This window comes from Aedes albopictus, chromosome 3, assembly GCF_035046485.1.
Source record: "Aedes albopictus strain Foshan chromosome 3, AalbF5, whole genome shotgun sequence".
NCBI classification, from domain to species: Eukaryota; Metazoa; Arthropoda; class Insecta; order Diptera; family Culicidae; genus Aedes; species Aedes albopictus.
In genome coordinates, this window is record NC_085138.1 from 18912042 (window position 1) to 18924704 (window position 12663).

The window sequence follows — 12663 nt, forward strand, 5'->3', positions numbered from 1 at the left end:
AGGATTCTACCAGGAATCCTTACAGGATTCTACCAGGAATCCTTACAGGATTCTACCAGGAATCCTTACAGGATTCTACCAGGAATCCTTACAGGATTCTACCAGGAATCCTTACAGGATTCTACCAGGAATCCTTACAGGATTCTACCAGGAATCCTTACAGGATTCTACCAGGAATCCTTACAGGATTCTACCAGGAATCCTTACAGGATTCTACCAGGAATCCTTACAGGATTCTACCAGGAATCCTTACAGGATTCTACCAGGAATCCTTACAGGATTCTACCAGGAATCCTTACAGGATTCTACCAGGAATCCTTACAGGATTCTACCAGGAATCCTTACAGGATTCTACCAGGAATCCTTACAGGATTCTACCAGGAATCCTTACAGGATTCTACCAGGAATCCTTACAGGATTCTACCAGGAATCCTTACAGGATTCTACCAGGAATCCTTACAGGATTCTACCAGGAATCCTTACAGGATTCTACCAGGAATCCTTACAGGATTCTACCAGGAATCCTTACAGGATTCTACCAGGAATCCTTACAGGATTCTACCAGGAATCCTTACAGGATTCTACCAGGAATCCTTACAGGATTCTACCAGGAATCCTTACAGGATTCTACCAGGAATCCTTACAGGATTCTACCAGGAATCCTTACAGGATTCTACCAGGAATCCTTACAGGATTCTACCAGGAATCCTTACAGGATTCTACCAGGAATCCTTACAGGATTCTACCAGGAATCCTTACAGGATTCTACCAGGAATCCTTACAGGATTCTACCAGGAATCCTTACAGGATTCTACCAGGAATCCTTACAGGATTCTACCAGGAATCCTTACAGGATTCTACCAGGAATCCTTACAGGATTCTACCAGGAATCCTTACAGGATTCTACCAGGAATCCTTACAGGATTCTACCAGGAATCCTTACAGGATTCTACCAGGAATCCTTACAGGATTCTACCAGGAATCCTTACAGGATTCTACCAGGAATCCTTACAGGATTCTACCAGGAATCCTTACAGGATTCTACCAGGAATCCTTACAGGATTCTACCAGGAATCCTTACAGGATTCTACCAGGAATCCTTACAGGATTCTACCAGGAATCCTTACAGGATTCTACCAGGAATCCTTACAGGATTCTACCAGGAATCCTTACAGGATTCTACCAGGAATCCTTACAGGATTCTACCAGGAATCCTTACAGGATTCTACCAGGAATCCTTACAGGATTCTACCAGGAATCCTTACAGGATTCTACCAGGAATCCTTACAGGATTCTACCAGGAATCCTTACAGGATTCTACCAGGAATCCTTACAGGATTCTACCAGGAATCCTTACAGGATTCTACCAGGAATCCTTACAGGATTCTACCAGGAATCCTTACAGGATTCTACCAGGAATCCTTACAGGATTCTACCAGGAATCCTTACAGGATTCTACCAGGAATCCTTACAGGATTCTACCAGGAATCCTTACAGGATTCTACCAGGAATCCTTACAGGATTCTACCAGGAATCCTTACAGGATTCTACCAGGAATCCTTACAGGATTCTACCAGGAATCCTTACAGGATTCTACCAGGAATCCTTACAGGATTCTACCAGGAATCCTTACAGGATTCTACCAGGAATCCTTACAGGATTCTACCAGGAATCCTTACAGGATTCTACCAGGAATCCTTACAGGATTCTACCAGGAATCCTTACAGGATTCTACCAGGAATCCTTACAGGATTCTACCAGGAATCCTTACAGGATTCTACCAGGAATCCTTACAGGATTCTACCAGGAATCCTTACAGGATTCTACCAGGAATCCTTACAGGATTCTACCAGGAATCCTTACAGGATTCTACCAGGAATCCTTACAGGATTCTACCAGGAATCCTTACAGGATTCTACCAGGAATCCTTACAGGATTCTACCAGGAATCCTTACAGGATTCTACCAGGAATCCTTACAGGATTCTACCAGGAATCCTTACAGGATTCTACCAGGAATCCTTACAGGATTCTACCAGGAATCCTTACAGGATTCTACCAGGAATCCTTACAGGATTCTACCAGGAATCCTTACAGGATTCTACCAGGAATCCTTACAGGATTCTACCAGGAATCCTTACAGGATTCTACCAGGAATCCTTACAGGATTCTACCAGGAATCCTTACCAGGAATCCTTACAGGATTCTACCAGGAATCCTTACAGGATTCTACCAGGAATCCTTACAGGATTCTACCAGGAATTCTTACAGGATTCTACCAGGAATCCTTACAGGATTCTACCAGGAATCCTTACAGGATTCTACCAGGAATCCTTACAGGATTCTACCAGGAATCCTTACAGGATTCTACCAGGAATCCTTACAGGGCAAAACGTCTCCCAAATGAACATCCTGCTAAACAACAGGCCATGGAGATCTACCACTCCAAAAGGAATCAATGCCGCCAACAAATACGCGACGCAAAGCTGAAAAGTTGGATGGATTTTTTGGAGGAGATCAATGCAAATCAAACCGCATCCGAAATCTGGAGCCGTGTTAATGCTTTGAACGGCAAACGGAGAGCGAAGGGAATGACTCTGCAGCTTCCCAGCGGACCAACTCGAGATCCGCTTATTATAGCCAACGCCCTTGCCGACCACTTCGCTTCTCTCTCGTCTCTCGGTCTCTACGAAACGGAGTTTCTCAGGCGCAATCAAGTATCACTCAACAGTCTAAACCAACTTGTAATCCCGGTAGAAACTAACCCTTCGTCCATAAACCGAATGGCAGAACTAAACTTCGCCCTACGTCGTTGCAAGGGTAAATCGGCGGGCCCAGACGATCTTGGATACCCACTACTCCGACACCTTACACCCGAATCTAAGGCGGTTTTTCTTGAACTATTGAACAAAATCTGGACTACGAACACTATACCTAAAGCCTGGACCCACAGTCTCGTTGTGCCCATCCCAAAACACGGACGTACTGCTACAACACCCAGCGATTTTAGACCGATTTCCCTGACGTGCTGTGCCAGCAAAATTCTAGAGCGTATGGTGAACCGCCGATTAAGTCGCTTCTTAGAGGATAATCAACTCCTCGACCACCGACAACATGCCTTTCGTCCTGGGCATGGCACAGGAACCTAAACGCTACCCAAAGAAATTTATGTCTTCGTTTATGCAGACGATATTGTGTTGGTTGTTATCGGCCGTACACTGAAGTTCATTAGGCGAAAACTCCAAGCAGCAGTGTCTTCGGTCTCCAGATGGGCCACCCGAACCGGATTTAGATTGTCTGCAGAGAAAAGTGTCGTCTCTCATGTCTGCCGATCACGTCATCGAGTGTTGCCGTCACCGATAAAGGCAGACGGACACCGGATTCCGCACAAAAAGTCTGTTGCGGTTCTTGGAGTCCGGTTGGATCGCAAGCTAAACTTCGGAGAGCATTTCAGCGACATCAAAAGAAACTGCGAAACACGATTGAACCTTCTTCGCACTCTCTCCAAACCACACAGGAGTAGCAACAGAGACGTTCTCCTCAGAATACTTAAGGCTATCGTCAATAGTCGCCTGTTCTACGGAATTGAAATATTTGGACTAGCTGGAAACTCTCTCATCGATCGTTTAGCCCCCACATACAATCAAGCTATTCGGACAATCGCCGGACTACTCCCATCCACCCCAGCAGATGCGGCCTGTATAGAACTTGGAGTGCTTCCTTTCCGCTATCAGGCCACGGAGACTCTGTGCTGCAGAACCATTGGATACCTCGAAAAAACGACCGGTAATCAAGAGGTCTTTCTCCTCAGGGAGGCGAACAGAGCCCTCACCAATCTGGCCCATCTAGAACTCCCCCCGGTTGACCAGGTCCACTGGGTTGGAGCCAGAAGGTGGGACGCTACTGATCTCCATGTCGACCTGTCCATCTTGAAACGGTTTCGCGCAGGAGACAACTCTACTGCCATGCGCTCTCATGTCACCAAATTGTTAGCCGGCAAATACCGTTATCACCAACTCGTCTACACAGATGGTTCGAAGGCTTCGAACAGAACCGGCTTTGGTGTCGCTGGTTACAACACCAGCTACTTCTTCCGACTACCTGATCAGTGTTCCGTTTTTTCGGCCGAGGCAGCCGCAATACGCTTTGCCATCACAACCATAACCGGGTGCCCAACCTGCATAATCTCTGACTCCGCCAGCGTGCTTACCACTATCAACTCCTCATCTTCACGTCACCCTTGGATTCAAGCCATTCAGGAAAATTGTCCTCAAGAAACAGCTTTTCTCTGGGTGCCGAGCCACTGCGGTATACGAGGAAACAATGAGGCAGACCGGCTCGCCGCAACTGGCCGATCCGGCCGCATTTTCACCGACCTGACGCCAGGAGCAGACTTGAAGACCTGGTGCAAATCCATCATCCGTTCATCCTGGACCCAGGAATGGGCCGCCAATAGACTCCTATTTATCAGGAAAATTAAAGAGGATACTACAAAATGGACAGATACAACCGACCGACGCGACCAACAAATTCTTTCTCGCTTACGAGTGGGACACAGTCATCTTACTCATAACATGACAAACCATGGTCCTTTCCGCAAACTATGTCTAACCTGCAACACAACTATGACTGTTGAGCACATAGTAATCAACTGTCCCTTCTACCAATCGGCACGTGATCATCGCGCTATTCCCCACTCAATCAAAGATGCTCTAGCGAACGAGCCGACCAACGAAGCAGCATTAATATCGTTCCTGAAGGATACTGGTCTATACCAAAATATTTGACCACTCTAATCTCAACATACATCCATGAAGACCTTGCTACTCTCCCGGACGGATTTTAACTAACGTATAGAAACCTGAGAATAGAAACTATTTGTATTGTATCTGTATTGTATTGTAGTAATTTAGTGTCCAATTTAATACTCTGTAGTAATCATCGCCAGGTGGGCCTCTCACTGCGAAGCCCTCTCCAAACCCTCCAGGAGATGAACCAGCCATAGGCTGAAAATCTCGATAATAAAGATAAAAAAAAAAAATCCTTACAGGATTCTACCAGGAATCCTTACAGGATTCTACCAGGAATCCCTACAGGATTCTACCAGGAATCCTTACAGGATTCTACCAGGAATCCTTACAGGATTCTACCAGGAATCCTTACAGGATTCTACCAGGAATCCTTACAGGATTCTACCAGGAATCCTTACAGGATTCTACCAGGAATCCTTACAGGATTCTACCAGGAATCCTTACAGGATTCTACCAGGAATCCTTACAGGATTCTACCAGGAATCCTTACAGGATTCTACCAGGAATCCTTACAGGATTCTACCAGGAATCCTTACAGGATTCTACCAGGAATCCTTACAGGATTCTACCAGGAATCCTTACAGGATTCTACCAGGAATCCTTACAGGATTCTACCAGGAATCCTTACAGGATTCTACCAGGAATCCTTACAGGATTCTACCAGGAATCCTTACAGGATTCTACCAGGAATCCTTACAGGATTCTACCAGGAATCCTTACAGGATTCTACCAGGAATCCTTACAGGATTCTACCAGGAATCCTTACAGGATTCTACCAGGAATCCTTACAGGATTCTACCAGGAATCCTTACAGGATTCTACCAGGAATCCTTACAGGATTCTACCAGGAATCCTTACAGGATTCTACCAGGAATCCTTACAGGATTCTACCAGGAATCCTTACAGGATTCTACCAGGAATCCTTACAGGATTCTACCAGGAATCCTTACAGGATTCTACCAGGAATCCTTACAGGATTCTACCAGGAATCCTTACAGGATTCTACCAGGAATCCTTACAGGATTCTACCAGGAATCCTTACAGGATTCTACCAGGAATCCTTACAGGATTCTACCAGGAATCCTTACAGGATTCTACCAGGAATCCTTACAGGATTCTACCAGGAATCCTTACAGGATTCTACCAGGAATCCTTACAGGATTCTACCAGGAATCCTTACAGGATTCTACCAGGAATCCTTACAGGATTCTACCAGGAATCCTTACAGGATTCTACCAGGAATCCTTACAGGATTCTACCAGGAATCCTTACAGGATTCTACCAGGAATCCTTACAGGATTCTACCAGGAATCCTTACAGGATTCTACCAGGAATCCTTACAGGATTCTACCAGGAATCCTTACAGGATTCTACCAGGAATCCTTACAGGATTCTACCAGGAATCCTTACAGGATTCTACCAGGAATCCTTACAGGACTCTACCAGGAATCCTTACAGGATTCTACCAGGAATCCTTACAGGATTCTACCAGGAATCCTTACAGGATTCTACCAGGAATCCTTACAGGATTCTACCAGGAATCCTTACAGGATTCTACCAGGCTTACAGGATTCTACCAGGAATCCTTACAGGATTCTACCAGGAATCCTTACAGGATTCTACCAGGAATCCTTACAGGATTCTACCAGGAATCCTTACAGGATTCTACCAGGAATCCTTACAGGATTCTACCAGGAATCCTTACAGGATTCTACCAGGAATCCTTACCGGATTCTACCAGGAATCCTTACAGGATTCTACCAGGAATCCTTATTTATGCCTTTTTTTATTTCTTACTACATGTAAAATAGTCCGATCTTTCCTAAATTTGGACCATTGATAGACAACTAGTCAATAAGTTGACCAACTTACAGTGAAAAATAAAGTTTTTGGTGCACTTTTTTGAAAAGTTACAGCTAGTTGGTTATTTTTATTTTGAAAATTGATAATTTTGCCTGTCCATATAATTTTGTCTATACCCTGTAGGTTCAGCTCATATGACATTGCTCAAAACATTTGAAGCACGCCTCTGGCGGCTTGTACATGCTGAGCGAGCACACTAACAATCCAACACTAATCATCTTGAATGCGCCCTCTACCTACCTTGATACCTTGTCGACTACAAAGTGAATTACTCCAGCACCGAGTGTATAATAGAGCTCCATCTTCATCGGTCTTGGGAGATGTTCCTACAGTTTCCCCGTACATGTACCTAGAGTTCCCCAGTCTTCTACAATCGCGGCCGTCTACAAAGTCGCCGACTTCTGTCTTGTTCCCTGCTGAATATTATTTTCGCTATTTTTCCTTCTGACGTTCGCTTTACGTACTGAAGTCTACCGCTTTTTATTCTTTTCACAATATTTGATTCTTTTTACACTTGGTACAACCTGATGAGTCTGAAGTCTGAGAGTCTTTTGAACAGTAATTCCTTCCATATCTTTTTTTGTGGTGTCGTCAGACGACTGGCTAAGACCGATCACCTTCCATATCTTTATGAGTATCTGGTGGATTGATTAATGAAGCTGCTCGCTCCCGCGCTTAAAAAGATCGACCGGGATCTCATTCTTCCTAGCAGTCTTGCTGGTTTTCAGCCCCTAAAACTTCTTCACTCAATTATTCAGGTTTTCCTTAGTTTTGTGATACTTATATAGAATATAGAGTTATTTAACTCTCATAAAGAGTTCCACTTAATAAAAGGTTCGCCATAAAATGTTTTATTCGCCTTATTGTTGTAGTTACGACCTACGCGTATAAACTTACAGATAATCCTGAGCATAGGAAAGCACAAACTCTAGCTTTTGGATACAACTTTTCAGCTTCCCCGCTTCCAAATGTTCCAACTGGCCAATCTCATCGCTAAACTTACTGCTAAACTCCCCCTTGGTGGCAGCCTTCCCTGAATCTTGGCGCTGCTTGTCGTCCTTTTTCGCCTGCCCCAGTAACCGGTGCACATCCGATAGTGCCGCCAAGACAAAGTGTTTCCGATATTTGGTACCACAATTGCTCGGGCCGGCGAAAAACTGCTTCACGTCTTGGGCGAGGAGGGAACTGGTCTCGCCGTCGGCCGGAAGTTGCTCCTGTCGGCATTCGTGGCAAACGGATTCTACGGCAAGCTTTTCCGAGTCGTAGACCGCGTTGTGTTTCAGGTTCCCGCAGATAGATATCATACAGTTGACGGCCTCTGGAATGCATTCTTTGAAATCTCCGTTGAAGTAACGGTACGTTAGAGCATAGCTAGCTAAAATGTTGGCCAAATTAAACTCCATGAACATGGAAGGTTCTTTGCTGCAGATCTCTTTGAAGCATTTGATGTTCTTTTTGACGGGAGGACATTTTTCCAGAAGGTTTTTCTCTCCGGCGGACTGTTTGTCCCCATCGACGGTTTGTACCAACTCAACTTCATACTTTCCCATCCACCAGGGCTCCAGTTCCGGCATAACTTGACTGATGTCACCACTTTCCAGCATATTCTGGAATTCCAACCGTTCTTCCTCAGTGAGCTGTTCCCAAACGGCATCGGCATTGTCCAAATCGATTCCACCCAGTCTTTCGGCCAAACTTGGAATGTCGTCCGCGTCATCCGAGTCGATTTCCACCAGCCGTTCCTCGTCGTTGTCTTCCTCCTCTTCGTCGAACGATGGTTCACCATCCGCTCCGTCTAGCCGTTTCAGAATATCCATCATAGCTTTGGACGTTTGAGCCGCTTCCTGGTCGTCCTTGGAGGAAGCCATTTCCTGGATAACATTTTCCCGGTAGAAGCTTTCCGAACAGTTTGCGTGCTGCTCGGATTTGTAACAAGGCAGGGAGCAGTACAAAATGTTACACCGAGGGCAGCTGTATTTCGATGGTGCGGAATTGCATCTGGGGAAGAAGGATGATAGCAAGGATAAGGAATGGAGTGCGTACTTATTGCGTATGATAATTTCACTTACACCTGACAAATATCTTCTTGGTCCATTGTGTGATTAATGCATATAACTGACGGGGTATTATTGTAATGTAGTAGTTATACCCTGGTTATACCTTATAACATGAATTTGTATAACACCGTGCTGATAACGCTGATAAGGAGAAAGCAAACAGACAAAAAAATGTGTTTTGTTTTGCTGCTGCTGCTGCATAACAAATAACGAACAAAACATCAAAAAGAAACGTCAAAATGCTTTTACCGATTCGGTTTTCGTAACAGCAGGGGTGTACGTACACATTTCGTTCGGGAAACGACTGTACATATCCGGAGTAATTCGCGAATAGGGCTAACTGACAAAGCAATATTGACGGTTTCCCCCCTTATCGAACGCGACGATTTGAATCCGTCGCGGATGAAACCGTCGCCAGAGTCATCGCAGCCAATCAGCAGGCGGGAGTCTGACGTTTCTCCGATCTCACTAACACAAACAGCAGCAGAGGTGGTGCTTGATTCGTTGCGACTATAGATAGTAGAGTAAACATAGATCCGCGGACACCACTGACTAAAATGTTTCAAGCGTGTAAGTAGTAATTTTCAAGAGTGAGACGGTTGAATATGACGTCATGCGCTCCATTGATGTTGTCCAAATCGTGACGTCATGCTCGTTTGGATACAGATTTTGACAGTTCGTTTGGATACAACGGATTCATCAACACGGATCTATGTTTACTCTACTATCTATAGTTGCGACGATTCAGAAATGCCGACTGGAAGTTGGCAGCGCGTTTTGTTATGAAAGCAACATTCAATAACATTGCGAAAACAACCGAATTTTGCTGATACAATTTCAATTCCTATTTAGGGGTAATTCAGAGTAATTCAACATGAACAAGCTTAAATGACACAATTCTGACATATTTTCTTGATTTTCTAATAAAACAGTACAAATTTGTTAATTTTTGCACTACAAAGTGCATTTATTTTATTATGCCCGAATTGATGCCCGATAATGCTAAATACGCCCAATACTATGCGCCTTGAATCGATATCAATTTCAGAATCGCCTATTACTATTTCAATGAGCCTCTGCACGAATCTGGCGTACTGCTCACTCTCACAGAAAATTTGAAAACAGTTCGCACAGTAAAAGTCAAATGTGACTTTTACTGTGCGCGGTGTTTTCAAATTTTCTGTGGGAGTGAGCAGGACAGGGCAAATTCGTACAGAGGCTCATAGCAGCGGCGTCATGGTCGCATTTTTTTCCGCAGTCAAGTTCGCAGATTGTGAACAATCCTCGGTACTCACTTTACGTAATTTATGTTTAGTCCCTTACTGTCAGAGCTGTCAGATCAGTGTAACACGCTAAATAAAATTTACACAAAAGGCAATTTACACGGAAAAAAATACACGGTTATGAATATTTATTGGGTACCGGACTGGTCACCGAAAATTTGATCGTTTTCTTTGGTACATCGAGGTCTTGAAATTAGTCTATGCTCATAGTTAGAAAAGTGATATCAAGCCTGTATCAAGGAAAGTTTGTGAGTATTGCGCGCAAACCCCAAAATTTTATTCCCACCTTTGGGTTTCCGCGCCGAAGACCCAGCGCCAGATTCGGCGACAAAGAAAACTGACAGCAGTCGCCGGACAGTTGGCAATCCTGATATTTGACGGCGGCCGCCCGGTAGTCATGGGAGTGGATTGTTGTCACGCAAATAGATCTTTTCACTGAAAATGCATGTGTATTGAGCACGGGGGTGATCACTCTAATAATATTAAGGAAATTTAAATATTTTTATTTGAACTCCATAAATATGATGCTATAAAATTACGGGGGTGATCACTCCAATAATAATATGAAATATGCGTATTCATACGCTTAAATATATTTATATTTATAGCTTTCTGATGATGCCATAAAAATGTACCTGAACTGAAATTTTGGTCTCAGCAAACTTTGACATTTTTTTTATTCATTTTGTTTATTTGGCTGTCAACGAAAATCACGACAAAAATGTAAAATTCGGTAGTGTAATTTAATGTGGATATATTTTTAGACATTTTTAAAATTTAATGTGTACGGTAAAGAAAGTTTTGGGTGCGATCCGCATAGATATGTGTGGTGTATATCACCCTTAAAACGATCAACTGCACTTGCAGATTCAAATGTATATTTATTGTATGACCTATTGTTAAGTTCGAACAAACACTCTTTTCATGACTATTAATAAATAGCTTCGCGAGCAAAGGCTCGCCCTCTTATTAGCATCAACTGCTAAACCAGACACACCAAATCTTATCCTATCAAATTGAAAGAACAACTAGTTTGAACCGTAAGATCTTTTAAAACTTAAAACACAAGATATAAAAGTGGCGACGAGTAAATAAAATCTTTCTAACGCGTGTGAATTAAAAAAAAATTGTCGGGAAAGAGAAGCGCAGTTACCTATTATTGTGTGAAAGTGATTTAATTTTGCCGCCATCAGCACCTCTCTGGGTGATAATTTTAAGTGACTGTAATCCTCATTGCATGGTGTTTTAAAGTGTCGACAAATCTCTATTTACCGCCGTTTTGAGGAGGATTAATTTGTTACAATCGAGCGGCAGGATATCTACTGAAGAAAACTGAATGATTGGTGCAAACATTATCCGTCCTGTGTTTTCTGTACGGTTATATGTGTTGTGGGCTATGGACACTGCTGAATCTTCGGCTTATTATTTGTTCTCCATACCGTTTATCAATTTTGATCACAATTAAAACTAGCTGGATACAGGGTTTTTCGCCGATAGAAGCAGATGTGCATAAACAAAAGAATTGAAACGGAGTTTATTTCCACTGACCCAGCAAGTCACTGGGAAAAGTACGACGAAATTGTCAAGATTGATTATTATGCGTGGTAAGACTGGTGCAATTGCCCAGAGTGATCGTTTAAGTTGTTGAAGATGGTCTGCTAAAAGGCGGTTGGGTAACGCACGATGCAGGAATCTCAGTTTGATGGCTATCTATTGCGGCTAACTGGCTATTGTGTATCTGTGGAACGGAATCGTGGAACGCTTTGTAGTTGGCTGACATGCATTGACGCACGACCGACACTTATCATTGGCAAAAGGGTGCTTGTGGAACAACCAGGAGCTGAAGTAGACGTTTTGGCACGAGAGACGCCTTCCAGCAACGACGCTCGCATATACCAAATTATAAAGATGATAATCCAGAATATGAAGTGTGAATGCCAACTGGCAGAAAAAGATTATGTTTTTGGGACTATGGCACCTAGGGGCAAGACAGATCTAACGAGAGCAAATCTGTGTTCGAGGTGTTGTTCAGAATTCCTCACAGTTCCTCAGAATTTCTCCCATTTATGCCAAAGTGTGATCTGGCATCAATGTCGAACTGCAAAGTGTTGCGTATGCTGAATGAAAATTGCAGTTTTAAGGATGTCTTTCACCAAATTTCGTCGATCATCGATAAAAAGAGTAACTCAGAATCTCTCAGAGTTGCTCTCGCTTGCACAGTGTCTTGCCCCTAGTATGGCACCGCAATGTTTATATAATTTGAAAAATGAACTTTTCGAGTTTGTTAGATCGATATCGATATTAGGTTTATTTATTGTCTGTCGTTCAGAATTGAATTGTTATTTATATGTTAAGGCGTTTGTTAGATACGAGTTTTTTTAATATGATCGAAGTAAATTCGTAAGGGGGAAGGACTGTGGTGTATATCACCCTTAAAACGATCAACTGCACTTGCAGATTCAAATGTATATTTATTGTATGACCTATTGTTAAGTTCGAACAAACACTCTTTTCATGACTATTAATAAATAGCTTCGCGAGCAAAGGCTCGCCCTCTTATTAGCATCAACTGCTAAACCAGACACACCAAATCTTATCCTATCAAATTGAAAGAACAACTAGTTTGAACTGTAAGATCTTTTAAAACTTAA

General features: G+C 43.2%; 1 protein-coding gene across 1 annotated transcript; it reads right to left on the minus strand.

The window, feature by feature from the left end:
- Positions 1 to 7500: 7500 nt before the first annotated feature.
- Positions 7501 to 8922, minus strand: LOC109428039 (zinc finger HIT domain-containing protein 2). Its single transcript, XM_019703704.3, has 2 exons — positions 8742 to 8922; positions 7501 to 8670 (listed from the first exon to the last, which is right to left on the minus strand). The coding sequence occupies exons 1-2, from the start codon at positions 8765 to 8767 to the stop codon at positions 7566 to 7568; spliced, it is 1131 nt and encodes a 376-aa protein (XP_019559249.3). The 5' UTR covers positions 8768 to 8922; the 3' UTR covers positions 7501 to 7565.
- Positions 8923 to 12663: the final 3741 nt, after the last annotated feature.